Here is a 21,390-nt window from a genome sequence, read left to right on the forward strand (position 1 = left end):
AGTTTTTCCTATTCTTTTTATTTTCAACTGGAACCCTTCAGAGCTTAAACTGAACCTACATTAGAGCTCGATTTCTTGATTTGTAGCAGATTTATAGAACACGCTTCATGAAATGATTTTTTCAATGGTTTAAAGCAGCCTTATTTTTTAAAAATATACATAATAAGTTTTTAATACTTATCTTTTGCTAGTCTTTTTCAGAGTGGAGTGGGTAAGATTCGTTCCTTCAGAATATCAACATCAGTGGATCTATATCACTTAAATGAAACATTCATCAAGACCGGATCAATTTTATTTGATCTTTTCTATGGATGGTTACTGGGAAACCTTGCTTTTTCATTAATATTTCCTGGCGATCATCTTTCTCAAAATTCTGCCATCAGCATTGAATCGGTAAATCAGTAGATTACTTAATCTGTGATTTAGTAAACCAGTGAACGAGATTCACTCAACATTGGGATCCGGTCACTCAGCTTATGTAAATGAACAGGTCATTAAGATCTGGTAGCTCAAATGACCCACGTCTACTTCAGAGCGCAATATATTTATGTTTAACTAGAAATTTAAACTATGTGTATTATTAAATTTATTAGTCACTATTTTACCAGACGAGTTGTAAATGATTTTCTGAATTAAATATTTATATAATTGATTTACTATTACAAAATAAGTATTAGTGTTTACATGGCTCTGTGCATTCTTTCAATATCATTGAAATACATACTATATATTTTTTAAATAATAAATTATAAACCAATTTATATATTTATTTTGAATTTTCTATGTAAAAATGTCATAAACGCATTTTATTAATATTTTTGCCATACTTTGGAATTTGCAACACTTATTTTTATGTTATATTTTCAATTGATGTTGACTGATGTTTAATTTAAGCAACTTATTTTAATCAATTTAATGGTGATTATGTATATGTAATTTTGTTAATTTCAAGATATTTTTGATAAATATTAAATGTTTTTTAATGTCAGTTTTTTTATTATTTATTTATAACCTTATATCATATTGTCTTTGGCAATGAAAATTGTTTGAAATATTTTCACCTGACCTGATCAAATTTGCAAAAAGTAATAACTACTTTTGAATAACAGATATCAGAAGATAGGTTTGATTAACTCTGCTGCAAACTGAAGGTGTGGGTTATATTTCTGCCAATTTTTAAATAAATTCAAGAAAGATTGATTATAATTTGGTTTGTTGTTTGTGAAATATTTCTCTCTTTTTTTCCTTAAAAAATAGCTTATAGTTACGAAGAAGAAAATTACAAAACTGTTTTAAAAAAAAAAAAAAAAGATGCATGGAGCTTATTCTTAAAAACAAGAACCAAAGTGGTTTTCCAGATCGTTCTAGTCCATTCCAGGTCTGGACTGTCTTCACCAATTTGGGACCGACTTTATGTATTTAAAATTTGCTATTTTTTTGGGTCATTACGCCTTGCACTTCTCGTAAACATTTATACCTGCATTGAATTTTCTTGATTAACTTGATAAAGTTTTTTACTGTGGTTCCTACTCAACTGTTGACACCCTTAGTTGGCAACATTGAGAAAGGCTACAAATTGAACACACACTGCGGCTATACTGACTTCCAAACTTAATTTAAAAAATATGTACTATACAAGGGGTATAAAACTAAAAGCATTTTTCCAATAATTATATCTCGGAAATATATATTATTTCAAACATTTTTTTGCCCCTCATATACAAGATCTGCCTTGCATCTATCTTGAGGTGGTCGCAAATTTAAATAATATTGGTCTCTCAATTTCGGCATTCTTAATTTCTTAATTTCTCTATGACTGATCGGGCCTGACTGACCTGTGTTCTACCCACGCTTGAACTGATATCAGTTCAAGCGTGGGTAGAACACAGATCAGTTGAATTCAATATTAGATCGGACATCAAAATAATTATAATTTATGCAAGTACTATTTTTGTATTTGATATATCGCTTACTCCTTTCAAGAACGTCCTAAATCAAAAAACTTGATTTTTCAGGAGAACATTTTTAAAGTTTAAAAATATAACACAATGTTTTAAAAATAAATATCAAGCCACTTATTGAACTTTTTACTGTGCAACAGATGTTTTTAGGTAAACCCTAAAGGTTTTTCTCCATTTAAAAATATTAAGTATATTTAAAAAAAATAATTAAACAATACCTTTTATTCAAAATGCAAAAACAACATTTTCTGCCCTGTAGCGGGTAAATATTAAGTTAAAAATATGTCTCTTTTGCTGGGATATAGTACATTTTCTGGGCATTCCGAAAATATGCACAACTGAAAATTGTCGATTTTTGATTTATGACGTTCTTGAAAGGAGTGAGCGATATATCAAATACAAAAATAGTACTTGCATAAATTATAATTATTTTGATGTCCGATCTAATATTGAATTCAATATTCACATTTGGAATTTTAAAACAAAAATTATGTCATAATTATTGTTATAAAAACAAAAGTCATGTCACATTTTTCATTAACGGCAGGAACATTTATATTTAATCAAGTTGACGGAAAATTACAATACTTCTAAGTTCAAGGAAAAAGAATGGCAAATGTGGTAGTTATTTTTGGGGCGGTTCCTGTAGGCACCGTTGCACGTTCAAAGGTTTTACTTAAAAATTATGCTTTGGTAAGTGTTCATATAGACTTATATTATGAAGAAAAATCCTTTCACATCTTGGGATGGATTTGATATTTTGTGATAACAACAAACAATCAATATGGTCCACATCCACATCATTTAGAAAAAAATCATGAATCAAGAAATTAAAAGAGTTATCAATTTTGATCAGAGTAATTCATAATTTTCTGAATATTGTTTCAGCATGATGTTAAATACACTTTTGAATACCCCACCAGAAGATTGAATCTGTACAATGTCTTCAAAATTATGTTCCCTCCATGTGTTGTCCTCAAACCAGACAAATGCATTGAGTTTTTTGTTTGCTTTTCTCCCACGGTACCTAATCAGGACTACATAGAATATTTCACAATAGAAGATAAACAGCTGCATATATCGGTACACCTTACGATCCAAGGAACCAGTGCAGGTATTTTTTAAAATTCCTCATATAAATCTATATCAAGTAGCATTGTTGACAAATTCAACAAATAAATTTATATCTGCACATACATTCTTTACACGAGGGCCATATGAAGTTTTAAATGCCTTTTAATACTCACACGGAAAAAACAATATGAACATAGTTACACTTTCATAGTTAATTATAGATCACATCTTTTTAGGGTTAATCCATTTATTATTTAGCCCTTTACATTTTAAGTTACGGGGCTATCTTCAGTACTGTTACTGTAATTGTGGTCAGGAGAATCTTATTTCTTCCTTCACGTGAATAAAAAAAGCATTCTGTAATGATTTTTTTTAGGTCCTAGGTTTTCAATGATTCCTGAAAGGATTTTATATTTATCAAACAAACCAAATAATGAGTTTAAGAAATTAGTAAAGTTGAAGAATAATTCAATAACTCCAGCAAATTTCAGATGGCTTATTAATCCCGAGGGTCATGGTCCTTTTAAGGTAATTAAATCTCTCAAATTATTAGATACATATCATGTCCGCCTCAGCGATATAGCAATTAGAATAAACTATTGTGTAAGAGGTCTTGGATGTAATTTCCGACTAGATCAGCATAAAAACTTTTTAACATTGGAAAGTTTATTGGTTCTTTGGAATTTATAGCTTCATTGATGGATAATTTAAATAATGGTGCATTAATTTAATGCTGCGGATTTTGCTCAAATAATGAGAAAAAACATGAATACATATAGATTTTCACAATCACTTTCAAAAAATTATTTCATGTTAAATATCTTAAATTTTCATGGCTGTTTATAATGTAGTTGGAGAAAATATGTATTTGTGAAGAAACATTAGTTTTTAAGTTAACTATCTAAAGAAAATTGGCTTTACTACTAATGATCAATTTAAATTTATAGATTATGAATAACCTGAGTGGTGTTTTGCAACCATTTCAATCGATCAACTGCTATATAGCTTTTAAGGAAGACTTCAATGGAATTTTTGAGGAGGATTTAGTATGTCTAATTCATCAACAGGTCAGTCAAAGTATAACTTGTGCAACAAAGAGCTTGTGTTGATAACCATTTATGGGCAAAATGCATATTTATCTGTTTTTAAAGTGAGATCAAACGTGATTGTATCTGTATTACCAAAGATTGTACTTATATATTACTGTCGAAAAAATCTCTAAACCATTTTCAACTTATCTGTCATCATACAAACCATTTTTTTGCACAGAATACAGAAGCTTGGCTGCTTCTTTTTTCCATTGGCTCAGACCAGATCACTCTTTAAAAAAAACTATCTACTTTTTAAATTCCAATATAGTATACTGTTCAACCTTAATTTTACCCGACATTTAAAACAGTTAGCCCCCCCCCCCTCTATAGAATATTAAGAACAGAAATTCATTTTATAAAACTGACTAATAAATGTTTTTATAGGAACCACTAATATTAAATGTGAAAGGCACAAGATCAAATCTAGGTATAAATGATGACGACCTTGAAAATATTTCGGAAACTTTTATAAGAACTGATAGCAATTTCGCAAGTGTAATGGAGGATATGATACATATTAGAAATGACATTCCTATAGTGTCGATTTCTTCTAGTTTTCTGGACTTTGGTTTAGGAAATGCTTCCGATGACACTTGGAATGTAGCACAACCTTTGACTATCAGTAACCATTTGTGTGAAGAAGGAAACATTATTTGGTATCAAGGTATAGATGTTTTGAGTATATTATAATATTTTGAATTGCCATCTTTTGTCCATATGAGTAAATTAAAATGATTCTGTGAGTGGAGTATATAGCAACGGTATTGATCAATTAAATTAAATTTTAATAGAAATATCTTATTCTTCTTACTCTTCTTTGCATCCAATGCTACATATGATAAATTGATGATTATATGAAGGTAAGGTGATCAATTATGATGCAGTGCCCTATGCACCATTGGGTGCGGATAAGGATTAGAAGAAGAAAATTTAAAAAAAATATTAAGTAAGAATAATATTCTTTAAACAATAAAAAAATTGAAATGACTCCATTCCCTTGTATAATACCGAATAGAAAAGTAAAACATTAAATTGTAAATTATAAATCATTTCAGATCCTGATGAAATTTTTATTATAGAACCAAAACATTGTACAATTGGAGTACTAGGAATCAAAGATTTTGTAGTAAAATTTCGGTAGTATAAACTCCTTACTTGCCTAAATTCACAAAACTTTTATAATATTCTAAAGATAAAATCTAAATTTTGTTTTATTTCCAGACCAAGTCAATCAGATCAACTTTATAACAAAATTTTATTTGGAGCTTTTACAGTTGGAAAAAATAAAAAGCATACATTTAGAATTCCAGTTATTGGGCACACATGCTCAGTAATAAATCCTATAAAACCAAAATGCAAAGTTCCAGAAAAGATTTTATTCCCGCCAACTGTTCCATTCTTTGCAGTTTTTACCAATTTTCTTCTAAAAAATCAAGGACATTCTAGTATTCTTTACAAATTTCTTGCACCGGAAAAGTCGTGAGTGAAATGATATGAATTTTTTATAATAAAATGCTTATTTGTCAGTACCACATTGTGGTAGATAAATGTGTTAAATAGATTTCTTAACATACGTTGTTACTGCTAGCGGTACTGGAACACTTGTGATGAAGAAGACGGAAACGCGCAAATGAAGACAATTATTTATTTATCAAAAAATTACAAAGTGAAAAGAACAAAGCGACACCAATATATCGAAAATTATAACACTTATTAAGGCGAGAAGAACAAAGCGACACCAATATAAAAAGAGCGAGTGTGACGTATACACATTTGAATATTAATCTAATTAAAAATATTGGTCCTCCACCCCTTATATACGATTTTAAAGGAATTGCATGTAATGGGGACAATATTGTAAACATTTAAAACTTAATGAACTGCGTCTCTTTGTTCTTCTCGAATACATTTATGCCTACAATTTTAATAAACAAATTGTTATAAAAAATACACAATTTTTGGCATGAACACACGAATTAAATTTACAAATAAATATATATCAAAGAATTACCTTTAAAATATTTTAGTCTGAGCTTTAAAGTGATATTAATATGACCATTTTTGTTTTAAGACATATGATCGTTATGCCAATGTGTGGACTTATAGAAGCTTCTGGTGATGCTATTATTTTGGCAGCAATACATCCTACATGTTCCGGTTTTTATGTCGAAACTTGGAGAATTATTATTGATTATTCTACAGAGGTATAATTTGATTTTTTATATATTTTTATGGCTGTTCCGGTAATGATAGCAGTTTTTAGTCTAAGGGCGCTTGTCCACTACCCGGAATTTTACCGTCCGGCAGTCCGGTTTTGAAAAATGAAAGCAACTACGACAGTTTAGCGTGATCAAATTTACGCGCAACATGTTCACGCACCAATCAAGAGCACAGATCCGAAGAAAGATGGATAAAAGTACAAGCCAATCCAACCCAATCATCGTTTTAAAACGCTAACTGGCGTGCCGGATAAAAGTACGGATGACCATTACACTACGGAAGTGGACACTATATGTTAGTTCAGAAGAAATGTTCAAGATATTCTACAGTTGCTAAATATAAATGTATTAACCAAACTCAAAAGAATGAATAATTTTACTAATTATTATTGCTCAATTCCGCGATTGAAAAACTGCATTTTAGTAAATTGATGACATTAATATGGGAATTCATATTTTCATCACATTTCGACCACGAAATAGTCTTGTTATAAAAAAAATATGAAAAAAATGTTATAAACACCTTTATATTTTTTTCAGATAACATTTTCAATGTATGGGTGCGCTGACAACATCGATTATTCTATTACTGTCCACAAACAGTTAGATCTAATTAAGTATGATACTTTATTATCCAAGGAGACAACTATTTACCCATCTATCTATGAAGGAGATGATAATTGTATTGCAGAAAATATTGATTCTGGAAAACACACTATTGTCAGCTTTGAAGATATTTGCAAGAGAAAAGAAATTACTTTTGATAATACTTATCCCGGCAGTGAATCCAAGTGTGCAGTACTATTTCATAACAAATCGAGAAACTATTTACAGTTAGTTATTCCTTTCATTAAAACCGTATTAGATATTTTTATTTGATTCAATCAGTTAAATTGGTGTGTGTTGTCAATATATATATATATTTATATATATATATATATATATATATATATATATATATATAAATATATATATATATATATATATATATATATATATATATATATATATATATATATATATATATATATATATATATATATATATATATATATATATATATATATAACGTGGTAATATTTTCCTTTTGAAAATTAAGTGTAAATAATATGTAAAGTGGGTGTATAATAATAAAATAAACAATGTGTTGCTTTGTAATTAAAGAAACGACAATAAAAGTTTATTCTTAATTAATCTTTACAATAATTTTTATATCTATATGATTCTGACAGTTAATAATATTATCGGAAGTCTTTTGTTTTCTTCTGAGTGACGCATGCGACATCTGTTGGTAGAACTGTTTTATGTAGGTACTATTTGTAGGTACTTAATAAAATGTATGGGTAGGTACCTAGTTATTTTATTACATCTCCCCCCTTGGGGATGAAAATTCATAGTAAAATTTTCACTCGTCCTCCGGATCATCTTCTTGTAGTGAAGGGACTGGTATAAGTTTAGTGATATGATAAAGGTTTGATTTTATTTTTTTGTGACCTGTATCAATTCTGTATATTGAGTTAGAAATTTTTTCAATAATTTTATAAGGTCCAATTTTTAGTTCATCCAATTTTTTTCTGTTTAGCTTGTTTCCATTTTCCACATACACCATGTCTCCTACGTTGAATTCGCAGCCTATTCTATTTTTGTCAAATAATGTTTTATTGTAATTATGTGATTTTATTGTATTTTCAAGCGCTATTTTCCTGTCTCTAATCCAGTCATTATTAGATTTTCCTTGTTTTAATTCGTTGGGTAAAATATTTACATCTGTACCATATAAAAGATAACTTGGGGAAAAGTCAGTGACTGAGTGATTAGTATTATTATATTTATTAACACATTCTTGAGCTATTGTGGTCCATGCTCTTCTTTTTCCTTTTTCATTTATTTTGCATCTGATTTTGTTCACCAATGTTTGATTCAGCCTTTCATTTAGGCCATTTGAGAATGGTGCATTTACTGCAGTGAAGATTATTGGGATCTGCTTGTCATTTAAGAATTCCTTGAATTCTTTCGAGTTTATTCCTGGGTATTGGTCGGTGAGAAGCATACCAATATCCTCGGTTTCTGTTATTTTGATTAGTTTTATAAAATCATTTGCATTCTGAGTTTTCGAGGTTAAAATAAATGCGTATCTTGTAAAGTGATCCACTAAGAGATGTAGATATTTTTTTGTTGATCTTGAACCTCCTAAACCTCCAATTGTGTCTAAAGATATTATTTCAAAAGGCTTTGTGGCCGGGCCTAGATGAGACATAAATCCAAATTTCTTTTGTCCTCTTGATTTATTTTTAATACAAATTTCACAATTTCTACAAATTGTTTTTATGTTTTTCGTCAAATTTTTGGCTGTGTAATGTGGACTAATAGTCTTTTGCATTTGTCCAATTCCAATATGGCATAGGTTTTCATGTATGTCTTTTATGATTTCGATGCTAAACGGTTCTGAAAGAATTATTTTTTCTTTTTTCTTGACCTTTTTAAAATAGACATTGTTTTTTTCAATCCATTTGTTTTTTTTCTGTTGAATTCTTTCATTTTTATTCTGATCTCTTAAAATATCTTCTAATTTAACCAAATTTACAACTTTTAATTGTTCATCTGCATTTTCACTCGATTCTAATACTGGATTCCTGCTTAGACAATCTGCTTCTAAATTCTTCTTTCCTGGATTATATTTTATTTCAAATTCATATTGCGATAAATAATATGTTAAATCACCTAACTCTTCATCGGTCCTAGATTTCAGATTCATATTTTCCAAAGGTTTGTGATCTGAATAAACCGTAAATGATTTACCTATTAACCAGTATTGCCAGTATCTTACTGCTTCCTTAATTGCTAAACATTCTAAATATATTGCTTTTTTTTTCTTCTGGGCTTCATTTAGTTTTTTTGAAAAGTATGCCACTGGTTTTTCTCTACCATCGGGCTGCTTTTGTTTCAAAATGGCCCCAACACCTTCTAAAGAAGCATCGGTATAAATGTTGATTGGTAAATCCTGATCAAAAATTTCTAGAACGGGCTGTGAGCAAAGCATGCTTTTTGTTATTTCAAATGCTTTTTGGCATTTATCACACCAAATAAATTTTTGATTTTTCCTTAGTAAGTTATGCAATGGATCTAGTAATATTGCACTCTTTGGTATGTATTCGTGGTAAAAGTTTATTTTCCCCAGAAATTGTCTTACATTTTTTATCGTTTTTGGAACAGGAAAATTCTTTATTGAAATCAAATTATCCTTTACTGGTTTTATTGAATTATTTTGAATTATATGACCTAGATATTTTACCAAGTCTGACGCAAATGCGCATTTTGTAAATTTTAACCTGAAACCTTCCGTTTCGATCGCTTCCAGCAACTGTGTTAGATGTTTAATGTGCTCAGCAAAAGTTTTAGAAAATATAAGAATATCATCTATGTAATTAACGGTGAAATCAGTAAGTTTATACTTTCTTAATATGTTACCTAGTATCCTTTGAAAAATTGCTGGTGAGGTCTTCAATCCAAATGGTAGGCAAGTCCATTGGAAATGTCCTTCTTGTGTAACAAATCCCGTCTTTTTTCTGTCTTCGATTCGTAAAGGAATAGACCAAAACGCTGAGTTTATATCTAGTGTTGAAAAAAATTTGCAATTCCTGGTCTTTATCATTAGGTCTTCAATTAAAGGAAATGGTTGAGCTTGAGGCACTACTATTTTATTCAAGTCTCTGAAATCTATACACAGTCTGGATTTTTTGTTTTCCTCTTTTTTAAATGCCAATGTAACAGGTGCAGCAAATGGACTGTAGGATTCTTCTATTAGCTTATTATCCAGTAATTTTGCAATTTGTTTTTCTATCTCCTTTTTATCTTCTACAGTACATCTGTAAGGCCTCTTACTGCAATATCTGTCTACTAGTAAGTCTATCCTCGCTTCGTATCCACTAACAGTGCCAATATCATATTTGTCTTTTGCAAAAACGGATTTATATTTGCAAATCAGTTCATTTATTTTAGATTTTTGAAATTGATTTAAATGATTTATTTTTATTTCAAAATCTTCTTCTTTTACATGTTCATTATAATTTATTTTGCATTCCTTGCTGTTGTTATTTTCTGTATTTTTAAATTCACTATTTTTAATTTTATATTTTGTAGAAATTTTTTCTACTTTCTTTTTATTTTCATTTTTCAAGCATTGTCTTTGTGTTATTTTTAAGTCTTCATTTTGGATTAGTTTAAATTTTTTTATCATATCTAATCCTATCAAAAAATCATATTTGAAATTTTCTTCATCAATAATATATACATCAACGTTTTTTTCCAATTCAAATATTTTTATTTTCAAAGTCGTCAAACCGTTTGTCTTTTTAACACCATTAATTGTTACTAAATCTGCTTCATTCATATTGTTTCCTTTTCCTTTTAGTTTTAATAACTTAGAATTTATTAGAGAAACATTTGAACCTGAATCGTAAATTCCAAATATTTCAATTTGATCATTTAGTAATAGTTTGACATTTATTAATGGTGTTACTATTCGTTTTTTTGATCGGTTTCGTTTAACTTAGCTTCTATAACTGAATTGTTTACATGTCTGATAGTATTTTTATTATTAAACTTATCATCCTCCTTTGTTCTAAACCAGCACGTTACTTCAGGGTGATATCGAGTTCCCTTATTTAATTTTTCACAAATCTTACATGGACTTTTATCTTTAATTTTACCACTAGTTCTTAGATTTCCATATCTTCTTTGATCCGAAAACCTTTTTTTATTTACAATGTTTTCGTGTTTTTTTACTTCATTGAATAAATCGACTGTATCTTCTAATTTTTCTCTATCAATCATATTAATTATAAATTCTGGTAAACCAGCCACAATAAGATCTACTAAGGTACCCATGTCGATCGTTCTTCTCATCTCCAACAAAAGTTTTTCCTTCCTTATGGCATAGTCTAACAAGGAACCGTCGTTATATTTAAAAGATAATGCAAACATTACATGGTTCCATCCCTTGTTTGTAAATGTTTTACAAAAGTTGTTTTTCCATACTATCCATTCTGAGTTCATGGAAAATTTTATCATCATCGAACTGTACCAATCTTCACAACTTTTATCCATAAACAATCTTAATATTTCAATTTTTTTCTCATCCGTTGTCACCTCAAAACGTATACATTCTTTTTCAAAAATATCCATCCACTGGTTTGCATTAGGATTTTTGCTTGTAAATTTTTCAATGATGAACTTCTCTGAAATATCTTTTAAATTTTGATGTTTGCTTACCTGAGCATTTTGTATTAATTTTTCTAGTAAGTTTTGTAATGTTTGAGGAGCAGTATCCATTTTTATTTTTATTTTGTTTCTTTATTTTTGATTAACAAAATTGTCGTTTTATAACGTGGTAATATTTTCCTTTTGAAAATTAAGTGTAAATAATATGTAAAGTGGGTGTATAATAATAAAATAAACAATGTGTTGCTTTGTAATTAAAGAAACGACAATAAAAGTTTATTCTTAATTAATCTTTACAATAATTTTTATATCTATATGATTCTGACAGTTAATAATATTATCGGAAGTCTTTTGTTTTCTTCTGAGTGACGCATGCGACATCTGTTGGTAGAACTGTTTTATGTAGGTACTATTTGTAGGTACTTAATAAAATGTATGGGTAGGTACCTAGTTATTTTATTACATATATATATATATATATATACATATACATATACATATACATATACATATACATATACATATACATATACATATACATATACATATACATATACATATACATATACATATACATATACATATACATATACATATACATATACATATACATATACATATACATATATATATATATATATATATATATATATATATATATATATATATATATATATATATATATATATATATATATATATATATATATATATATATATATATATATATACTTACTGGTTTTTTAATTATTAATAACCAATAGAATAAGAAGTAATGAAGTTTTTTAGCATACCAGTTATTAAATCATTTTAATACCAGACTTGCACTTACCTTTAATTTATTTAATTTTATGTCTAACACATGATTTTTTTCTTAAAGTATTCGTATGTTCGGAGATACAGACTGGCTCAGCTCTGACAGAAATGGTAGTATTGTTGTCCGTCCAAATGAAGTGAATACACTCTGCCTGATATTTAAACCTACATCTCTAGGAGCCTACAATGGAGTTATAACATTTTCTGCCGTTGCTTTATATAACATGTGATTATTTAACTTTTATTATAATCAAGTGTATTTAAGAAGATGTATACATATCCCGTATAAATAAATATTTTTTATTCTTTCAGGAAGCCGATAGGAGTGCCTCTTGATACTTATTTCACAATTACCGGATTATGTTATCATACAAATATTAAGGTACTTGTTAGCTCATTCAAAATGTAGATCCTTCTCTACTAATTCTAATAATGTATAGAAGCAACTAGCCGCAAGTTAAATTCCATTTAGCCTAACAGGCTCAACGCATTTGTAGCTTCTATCTTATTCAATGAGATCTTAATTTACATAAAAGCCGCTTCATCGTAATAATTAAACAAAACGAAAATGTAAATGATTTTTAAACATAAGGTTTGTTGCCTTTACACATTAAAGCATACTTATCATAAAATGATTATTGTGAATAAAATGTTAAGATTCAAAGTGTTAAAAAAAATAACAATCATTCTTAATTATATATTTTTTAAATACTTGTCCAATCTAATCATTGTTTTAATTCTACTTTTCTGGATGGGAAATTCAGGTCTTACCTAAGAGTATGGAACTGGGACCAGTAGTGTGTGGAAAGAAAGTCGAAACTAAATTCTCTTTAATCAATGTCGGAGAAGGTCCTTTGCATTTTAAATTGTATGCTGTGCAAAAAAATATTTATAATGAGACAGTGGAAGGAAACATGGTTCAAATAAAGCCATACAGAGTGAGTTATATCGCCATTTTAACCAATCTGGTATACATATTCAAGAACAATCTTAAGTAAATTGATCCTAGAATTTTTATTATTCTATGATTTTAGTTCAGTAAAAAAGTTTCTATGGTTGTTGTCCAGTTTAACTGGAAATACAGGAGGACCTCATCTTTCGCACAGTTCGCTATTTCGCACATTTAAAAAAAAAACTTTTTTTTGGCAATAATGCAAAAATGTTTTGTTTCCGTGCACTTGTTTCCCTTTCACACTATGAAATGCATATGAACCAGGTCCATAGAGTGAAAAGTGTTATGTATGTACTGAACTGAATGTGATCCCAATGGAGAACAACGCATATCTCAAGTGCGTAGGGCGATTCATAATATTACTTCATGTTACCTACAGAACTCTCTATGAAGAAAATAAAAAAAAAACAGTAAAATACAACTTCTTGACAAGTTTATTAAGAAAATATAATTTTTATTCAAAATGTATTTACTAATTTTTTATAAAAACGAATTTCAAAGTACAATTTTTGGTGTTTTTAAAAAAAAAATTAATCCCTCTACTTCGAACATTTAACTTTCGCACACATTTTCAGGAACCAATCATGTGCGAAAGTCGAGGTCCGCCTGTAGTCTTTTGATTGGACTGAATTCAGTAGTGTCTCCCTCTATAGTGTAGTGGTCAGTGGGTTTGGCGCAGTGGTTTATCTCTAAATGAGGGCCCTGGTTCTATTCCCAAAGGGAGTCAAAATAAGTGTTTGTTTTTCACTATTATATTAATTTTATATGTTACTCTGGAGAAATGACTGAACCTTCCCGTCCTTAAGCATCAATCGACCGAACGGGTAAAAATACCTCCATTTTAGTATGTTCATTTAAATTATTTCAGAATACACCCCCTGTTTATATTATATTTGTTTATATGATATATTTTGCATATTTAAGGAACCATGTTTTTAATTCACAGGGAACTCTTCAGCCTAAGAATTATTGCAATGTGATTATAGATTTTATCCCAGAAATACCGAAGGATATTTATGTTAAAATATTTTGCATTATTCGCCAAAACATGTCTTCCAATACCCCCACACCAATCGAACCGAATAATGTTCGAATTTTTCATTTTCATTTTGAAGGAGTTCACCCAATATTCCAGGTATAATAAATAAAGTTTTCTTTACATAAATTATTTTTCTCTCACTAAACATGTAACATCCATGCAGAGAATATGACAATCACTTGAGAGTAATTGTTCTTGTCTTGGGCAGCTCTAAACAGCGCTACGACGGTCCAATCTCGTATATTCCGGAACCAGGAGATCTGTCTCCTGCCCACACCTCGTCGACCCTCTATTTTGCCTTTTATGAATAGGTGCATAAGCTATTGCTTGTACTTTTCTCCTCTTAGCACATGCCCCAGATAGGACACCTTCCGGACCTTGATATCAGTCAGCAACTGTCTCCTTGCTTTTGCTCTTTGGAGTACATTTGCATTGCTGACCATATTGGTCCATGGAATGCGTAGCATTCTACAATGTAGCTACATTTGAAATGCCTCTAATCGGTTCATAGTGCTGATTTTGCCGTATAGAAGTAATGACCAGACATAACACCTAACCATTATTTGCCAAAGCTTCAGATTGAGGCGTCATTACAGAATATATTTCTCATCTTATTTAAATCTGAACAAGCAGCCTCTATTCTGCACTTTACTTTGGTTTTTGGGTCGACATTTTTAATGAGGACACTTCCCAGGTACTCAAATTTCAAGACTCTCTATACTGGCCTCATTTAATGTGTGTGGTCCTGACAGCTGAATACAACAAACTTTGTTTTGCTGATGTTCACGTTGAGTCCCAACTTTACTCCTGCGTATGAATATGGTACGGATAAATAAATTATAATGAAAAATATTTATTTATTTTTCAGATTTACGGCATAAGATCAATACAATGTCATAAGATGTACTCACAAGTAACCCTTTGGAAAATGCTGAATATAGAACAGTGAGCTTTGACTTATTTAAATTAGGTAACTTATTTATAAAGCGTCAAATACATTTTCTAATTTTTATTTCAGGCTGAATAAGATGATAAAAAGTGTGCAATTGGATACTACAGAGAAAATAGAACTTAATGTTCCAGCACAACAATTTAATTCATCACCTTCTGTTCAATTGGGTCTTGTGTTGAAAGGAGAAAATTCATTTCCCTGTAAATTCTCTCTGAGCCGACACAAACTATGCAACTGTCCTTTGCTTCGGCAATCTCGGAAAATGACTTTTGTAGAGCATGTTTACAATTGCCCTCATCGCTGTCTCTTGCAATTGAGCCCGTCGAATGGAGAAATTACTGTGAGATTTTCGTTTTCTATAATTATGATGCTGTTGAACTTCTAACATATTAATGTAAGAAAAGCAATTAGCAAAGCTTTTTTAGCTATTAGTTTCGGGATCAGCTATTTTTATGGCGGCGTGTGGCCGCGTTTTTTGTGATCACGTGCTGGTGATCGTTTTTGTTAATGTAAGGAAGTAGTGCACAAACTGAAAACAAAATGATATACTTACAGTTGGTTCCTTTATTGAAACAAATGCAAATTTAATTTAAATACTGAAATCAAATAATGAAAAATAATTTATAATATATGGAGTTAAAGAAGTGAAGTTACAATCTAAATTACGCGTCTGCTTCTGTCGACGACCCAAACAATTCTCGCTTCTTTTCGGGTCCCGGGTTTCAGCCTCGTCGGGTCCGCTCGGCTCCTTTCAACTCGGTGCGCTTGGAAATCTTCGGTTTTGTTCGTTCGGCGCGGGACGCTACTGGTGTTGCCGTCCCACACTTCCCAATATATTTTATTTTGTTGAACACAATCTAAATATTTTGCCTTCTATGTGTTAAACCGACATCCTTCATATATATTGTCCTTTATGTATAAAGCTTATTTTATAAGAAATGTGTAATGAAACCTTTCATGTACATTTTGATACACTCACTCAGGAAAACATTCATTGCATACATTGTTGCAATGAATGTTTTCCTAACTATACAATATGTAGAAATATGTGTCTCAATTCAAGATGGGTATTATGTATTACAATTTATATTTCAAACTTTTTTACTATAATCTACCGACTTTGTAATATAGAAGTTAACTATCTTCTTCTTCTTCTAACCCTTATCCGCACCAAATGGTGTAAAGGGCATCATACTGATTTAGTGTTATCTCAAGTGTTAATTATATTAGAAGCAAGGTGGTCAGTGCGGCACAGGGTGATAGTAAATAAATATTGAGGTTCAAAATCACTTACAGAAAATTAAATATTTAAAAATAAATGTATCAATTCTCTATGAAAATTGGAAAATTAAAAGAATCATTAATTCTACATTTATTGTTGTACAATAGAATCATAAACTGTTGTAGGCTTTTATAATAAACATATCAGCCCATTTTAGTAAATATAACCCTATTCTCAGCAGTAAATAAATACATAAAATATTTATTTGAAGATATGGACTCAATATTGTAATCTGTTTATGTAACGTGCTATTTTTCTAGAACAAGTCGGTGTTAATCTTGCAACTCGAGGTAAACTATAATCTACTGGGGGAACACGCACTTGCTTACAAATTATACCTTCATCCCAATAGAACTATTGTTTTGTATTTCAATATCAAAGTAACTGAAGAAATTTACACTCTACTGTGGCCACTTTACCACGAGGATGAATGGAATGAACTAAAGGAAGATGAGAAAAGTAATCTTTATCTAAATCTTGGGAAAGTATTCATTGGAAACTACGACCCAGTATTCAGAGTAAGTGCTGTATTCATTTGGTAACTTACTGAACGAGCTAAAAATTGATCATCTATGCAAATTACTGGCATGAGTTAGTTATTGGTATAAAACAAAAGGTTTCAGTTGGGAATGAAAATAACCATTTCAGGAGTAATGTTATATACATACAGCATTGTGTGCGGATGAAGGTTGGAAGGAAGAAGAAAATTAGAAGAAAGAAGAAAATTACTTGTGTTTTATTGTAAACAAGAAGGTTTTAGCAAGCGCCATATGCGTAAGCTAAAAATATAATACAAATAGAGACTTGCAAGCCGGGGTTAATAGAATTGAACAAATTTAGCACGCAAGGTGGTCTCATTCAAAGATGAAGTAACGCGATGTGAAGATGCCAAACCGATGAGGTTATGATGTTATCTTTTGAGTTTACCAGATTATGATGCAGAGCTATCTTAAATAGGTCTCTATTCTCTCCCCGGAAGATGCAAATCTTTGACCAATATACTTTAGATTTAGTTACAATTTATTTTTTTAGTGGTTTTTGTTGGATAACACTTTAGGAGAGTTGGTGAAATGGCAATTGTTAAGAGCAAATATGAGTCCCAATGCTACTATTCGATGTATAACAGGAATGTATAAAGCTCCGCCTAATACACAAATACAAATCATGTTTTCCTTCAAACCAATTGAATCCGTTAATTACAAGGTATTTTTAAGAGAAATATTTATGTTCTTATTATATACAACTTCAACTTCATACTATTTTCGTAAGCCTAACTGACCCATCAATTGAAATAGGAATCAAGTTGCGGTAGAGTGCGCTCAAACCCAGAAACTCGAAGTTCGAGTTGGCAACACTGACCACAACCTGATTTACTTACACTTCTTACTATCTTTTTCCTCACCATCATATTATTGGACTTTTTATGCTGGCAGCACTAAAATATGTGCTTTAAAACCCAACATTATTTACATTATTTTGCTATAAGATTATATTGTGATTTTATGTACTATTAACAATAATAAAAAAGATGATCTGGTGTCTTCACTCATAGGAAACGTTCATGGGTATATTGAATTACCGTAAAGTATGCATCGTAGTTTACGGTGAAGGCACAACATCTCCGTCCATGAATCCCCCTATTGATATTCCTACAAAGATTTTACAACAAAAGCGGAATTTACCTTCCATTTCTGCTGTGAGTACTATAGAATTTATACCTATAATTAATATATTCATTTGATTTAAATGATGATGTGACCTCCCTTATATTGGTAGGTAAACACATCAACTGAACATTTTATTATTAATGATTTGCCAACTATGACGAAGGCATCCAGAATGTTTGCAATTAATAATCCCACTACAGAAGTCATCTTGTTCAAATGGAATAAGTGAGTATAATATCCTGTTAAATCACAGAGTATCATCACACCTGTTATTCAATTTTTAAAACAACGTTTTGCTTCTGTTAATGTATTCAAAATAAAACAGTTTTATAGTTATGTATGAACAAAAAATTGTCTTTAGAAATGTAAACATTCCCTTAAAAAATAATTTTGTTACGTAGATTGCTCACAATTCAAGACAAATTATACTATAATTTATATTTGAAGCACTAACTTTGTGATTTTCCATTTTATAAGTAAAATGTAACTTTGTTTTAAAATCGCTAAAAATATTTTATTATAACATAAATGTCTACCAGTTTCGAAGCTAACCGCTTCTTTATCAGGACCGATTAATACTAAAACACTATCTACTAAACAAAATTCAAAATATTTTGACGGTTATGCAAAGGAATTTAAGATCTACCCAAGATTAAAATAGATATGTAACTTGTTCATAAATTATAGGTTGGATCTCCGTCGTTCAATAACCTGCTACGTGACGCCGGATGTGGGAATTCTCCAACCTAACGAGAAAAAGTGGCTGACCTTACATATATGTGCTCAAAATTTACCAACGTATGTTACGTAAGTCCCTATAGTAAACTATTTTTAATGATCTAGTGCTTGATCAAGAGTTGTTCAAGCGCCCATGAGGTAGTATTTTACAAAAATACTGCTATATTATCTATCCAAATTTATTATTATTATTGATTAAATCAAGTTTTTTGATCCTGGATTATGTAAACACTGGATGTACTGCTTTTTTAATTAAATGTTGAAAACTTCTTTCTTTTACAGGGCACAAATGAGGTGTACTTTGGTCGACCTTTCTGAACGGCGTATGCTTATGAAGGATAAAATTCGCGACACAAATAGAAAACTCAAATTTGAAAATAGCTTTGATGAAGAGGTAGAAATGGACTTTTTATTATTATTTTTATATATATAATTTATATAAGTACAAATATCTTTCAAAACTTTGACAGGTTCAAGTGAATAGAAAACTGGAAAAGAAGAATATTTATATAACACTTACATTGAATACTATCAGTCCCCGTGATGCAAAAAATTACAAGATGGGGTCTGAGTTGTATTTTAAGGTAAACTTTGAAAATTAACCTAATTTGTACAAAGATAATCGTTGAGAATTATATATTTTATGTGCATAAGTGATAATTTATTATTTGTAAAAAGTAGGTTTTTATTGCATACTTTATTGCTTATTTTGTGAATGGAAAATACAGAAAGTGTGTTTGCCTAATTTCTTTCTTTTATAAGAATGTTTCAATGTCTTAAAATGATAATCCTCATTTGGCATTGACAATACTCTGCTGAAAAAGGCTTTTGGTGTATAGTATAAGAATATGCTGGCCCCATAATAAGAATTACGAGAACTAGGATATTTTTTTAAATTCAGTAACAATCCATTAAATTTACATCACCTTGTTGAACATAATTCTATTATATACTTTGAAATTATTTCAGAGTTCGCCTAAGAAAATTCCTAGAAAAAAAAGGAATATACTACAAGGAAAATATTGTAAATTTATAATGGAAGACATTATTTGGTAAGAGTTAATGTTAACTTGTAATTTACTACATATTATAATCACAGGGGGTGCTTGTGTACGTCTGTAAGTGCCTAAGGCAAAAACGGTCCTCAGTACTTACAGTATTTTTTAAGTGCAGGTATTCAGATGCAAACCTTTCATTTTTGGGGCTTAATACCATGTCCTTCAAAATTAAGATCATTAAAGCTCATAAATGCTGTAAGCATTATGAATTATTATTGTCTTAGGTGCTTGTAAATGCCGTAAGCACCGAACAATGTTGTTGCCTTAGATGCCCACAGATGTGATTACAGTGCAATGTTGTTGCCTTAGGTGCTCACAGACGTATGTGAGTACTACGCAATGTTGTTGCCCTAGGTGCTTACAGACGTATGTGAGTACTACACAATGTTGTTGCCTTAGGTGCTCACAGACGTATGTGAGTACTACGTAATGTTGTTGCCTTAGGTGCTCACAGACGTATGTGAGTACTACGCAACGTTGTTGCCTTAGGTGCTCACAGACGTATGTGAGCACCGCTGAATATTGTTGCCTAAAGAGCCCAAAGACTTATGTGAGTGCCGCAAAATGTTGTTTTCAAGGTGCCCACAGACGTATGTAAGTGCCGCACAATGTTATTTTCAAGGTGCCCACAGACGTATGTGAGTGCCGCACAATGTTGTTTTGAAGGTGCCCACAGACGTATGTGAATGTCGCGCAATGTTGTTTTCAAGGTGCCCACAGACGCATGTGAGTGCCGCAAAATGTTGTTACCTTAGGCGCTCACAGATATATGTGAGTACCACATTGATCAGATTAAAAATATGATAACGACACCATTTTAATATAATAGGACTGCATTGAAAAGTGATGTCATCAGACAAAAAATTATGAATGGCAAATCTGAAATTCCGACTTACCTACAGTTTGTCAAAGCGCCTCGGGGAAAATCTTGCCCTACTTTGGATATGAGGTATATATGTCCATTATTATAAAATAATTTTTCACAAAATATTATGTATTATGATTTAATAGATACATCTCTTCATTTCAGTAACTTATCTAACATTTTGGAAGGGATGCTGTTTAATGCACTTGTGATGTACTCAAAATCAGATATAGAAAAACATAATCAAAGTAATGAACAAATTAATTCCAACAACTAGAAGTATCTACTTTTTATTTTAAGAAAAGTATTTTAATATATTCATTAGTTTTCTGTTTCAATTGTTATATTTTAAAGTGTGAAAATATGAATGTATGAAACAAAATAATGTAACACTTATTTATTTACTAAAATATCATATTAGTAAAAATATTACCACCAGTCTTTTGAAAAAAGAAAA

At 30.3% G+C, this 21,390-nt stretch overlaps 1 protein-coding gene across 2 annotated transcripts; it reads left to right on the top strand.

Moving 5' to 3' along the window:
- The first annotated feature begins 2,481 nt into the window (after positions 1-2,481).
- LOC148311236 (cilia- and flagella-associated protein 65) lies at positions 2,482-21,315 on the top strand. 2 transcript variants are annotated; one of them, XM_088256941.1, is made up of 25 exons: positions 2,482-2,654; positions 2,850-3,075; positions 3,412-3,563; positions 3,983-4,102; positions 4,511-4,790; positions 5,182-5,263; positions 5,348-5,605; positions 6,198-6,330; positions 6,886-7,178; positions 12,445-12,606; positions 12,693-12,762; positions 13,145-13,318; positions 14,279-14,467; positions 15,240-15,316; positions 15,390-15,663; positions 16,866-17,123; positions 17,638-17,808; positions 18,158-18,301; positions 18,382-18,497; positions 18,960-19,079; positions 19,293-19,404; positions 19,481-19,594; positions 19,980-20,062; positions 20,898-21,017; positions 21,099-21,315. In XM_088256941.1, the coding sequence occupies exons 1-25, from the start codon at positions 2,571-2,573 to the stop codon at positions 21,208-21,210; spliced, it is 3,924 nt and encodes a 1,307-aa protein (XP_088113067.1). In that variant the 5' UTR covers positions 2,482-2,570; the 3' UTR covers positions 21,211-21,315. The 2 variants fall into 2 exon arrangements, with proteins under 2 accessions (XP_088113067.1, XP_088113068.1); XM_088256942.1 differs by lacking the exon at positions 13,145-13,318.
- The last annotated feature ends 75 nt before the right edge of the window (positions 21,316-21,390 follow it).

The sequence above is a fragment of the Brachycentrus maculatus genome, unplaced genomic scaffold (assembly GCF_059751285.1).
Source record: "Brachycentrus maculatus isolate JH-2025_06_01 unplaced genomic scaffold, ASM5975128v1 h1tg000069l, whole genome shotgun sequence".
In the NCBI taxonomy this organism is placed as follows: Eukaryota; Metazoa; Arthropoda; class Insecta; order Trichoptera; family Brachycentridae; genus Brachycentrus; species Brachycentrus maculatus.

Bases quoted from the DNA above. Each gene is read 5' to 3' on its own strand.
- LOC148311236 (XM_088256941.1), top strand. From the start codon at position 2,571: ATGGCAAATGTGGTAGTTATTTTTGGGGCGGTTCCTGTAGGCACCGTT. The intron at 5,606-6,197 runs GTGAGTGAAATG...TTTTGTTTTAAG, and splicing joins TTTCTTGCACCGGAAAAGTC to ACATATGATCGTTATGCCAA. The intron at 15,664-16,865 runs GTGAGATTTTCG...CTATTTTTCTAG, and splicing joins CGTCGAATGGAGAAATTACT to AACAAGTCGGTGTTAATCTT.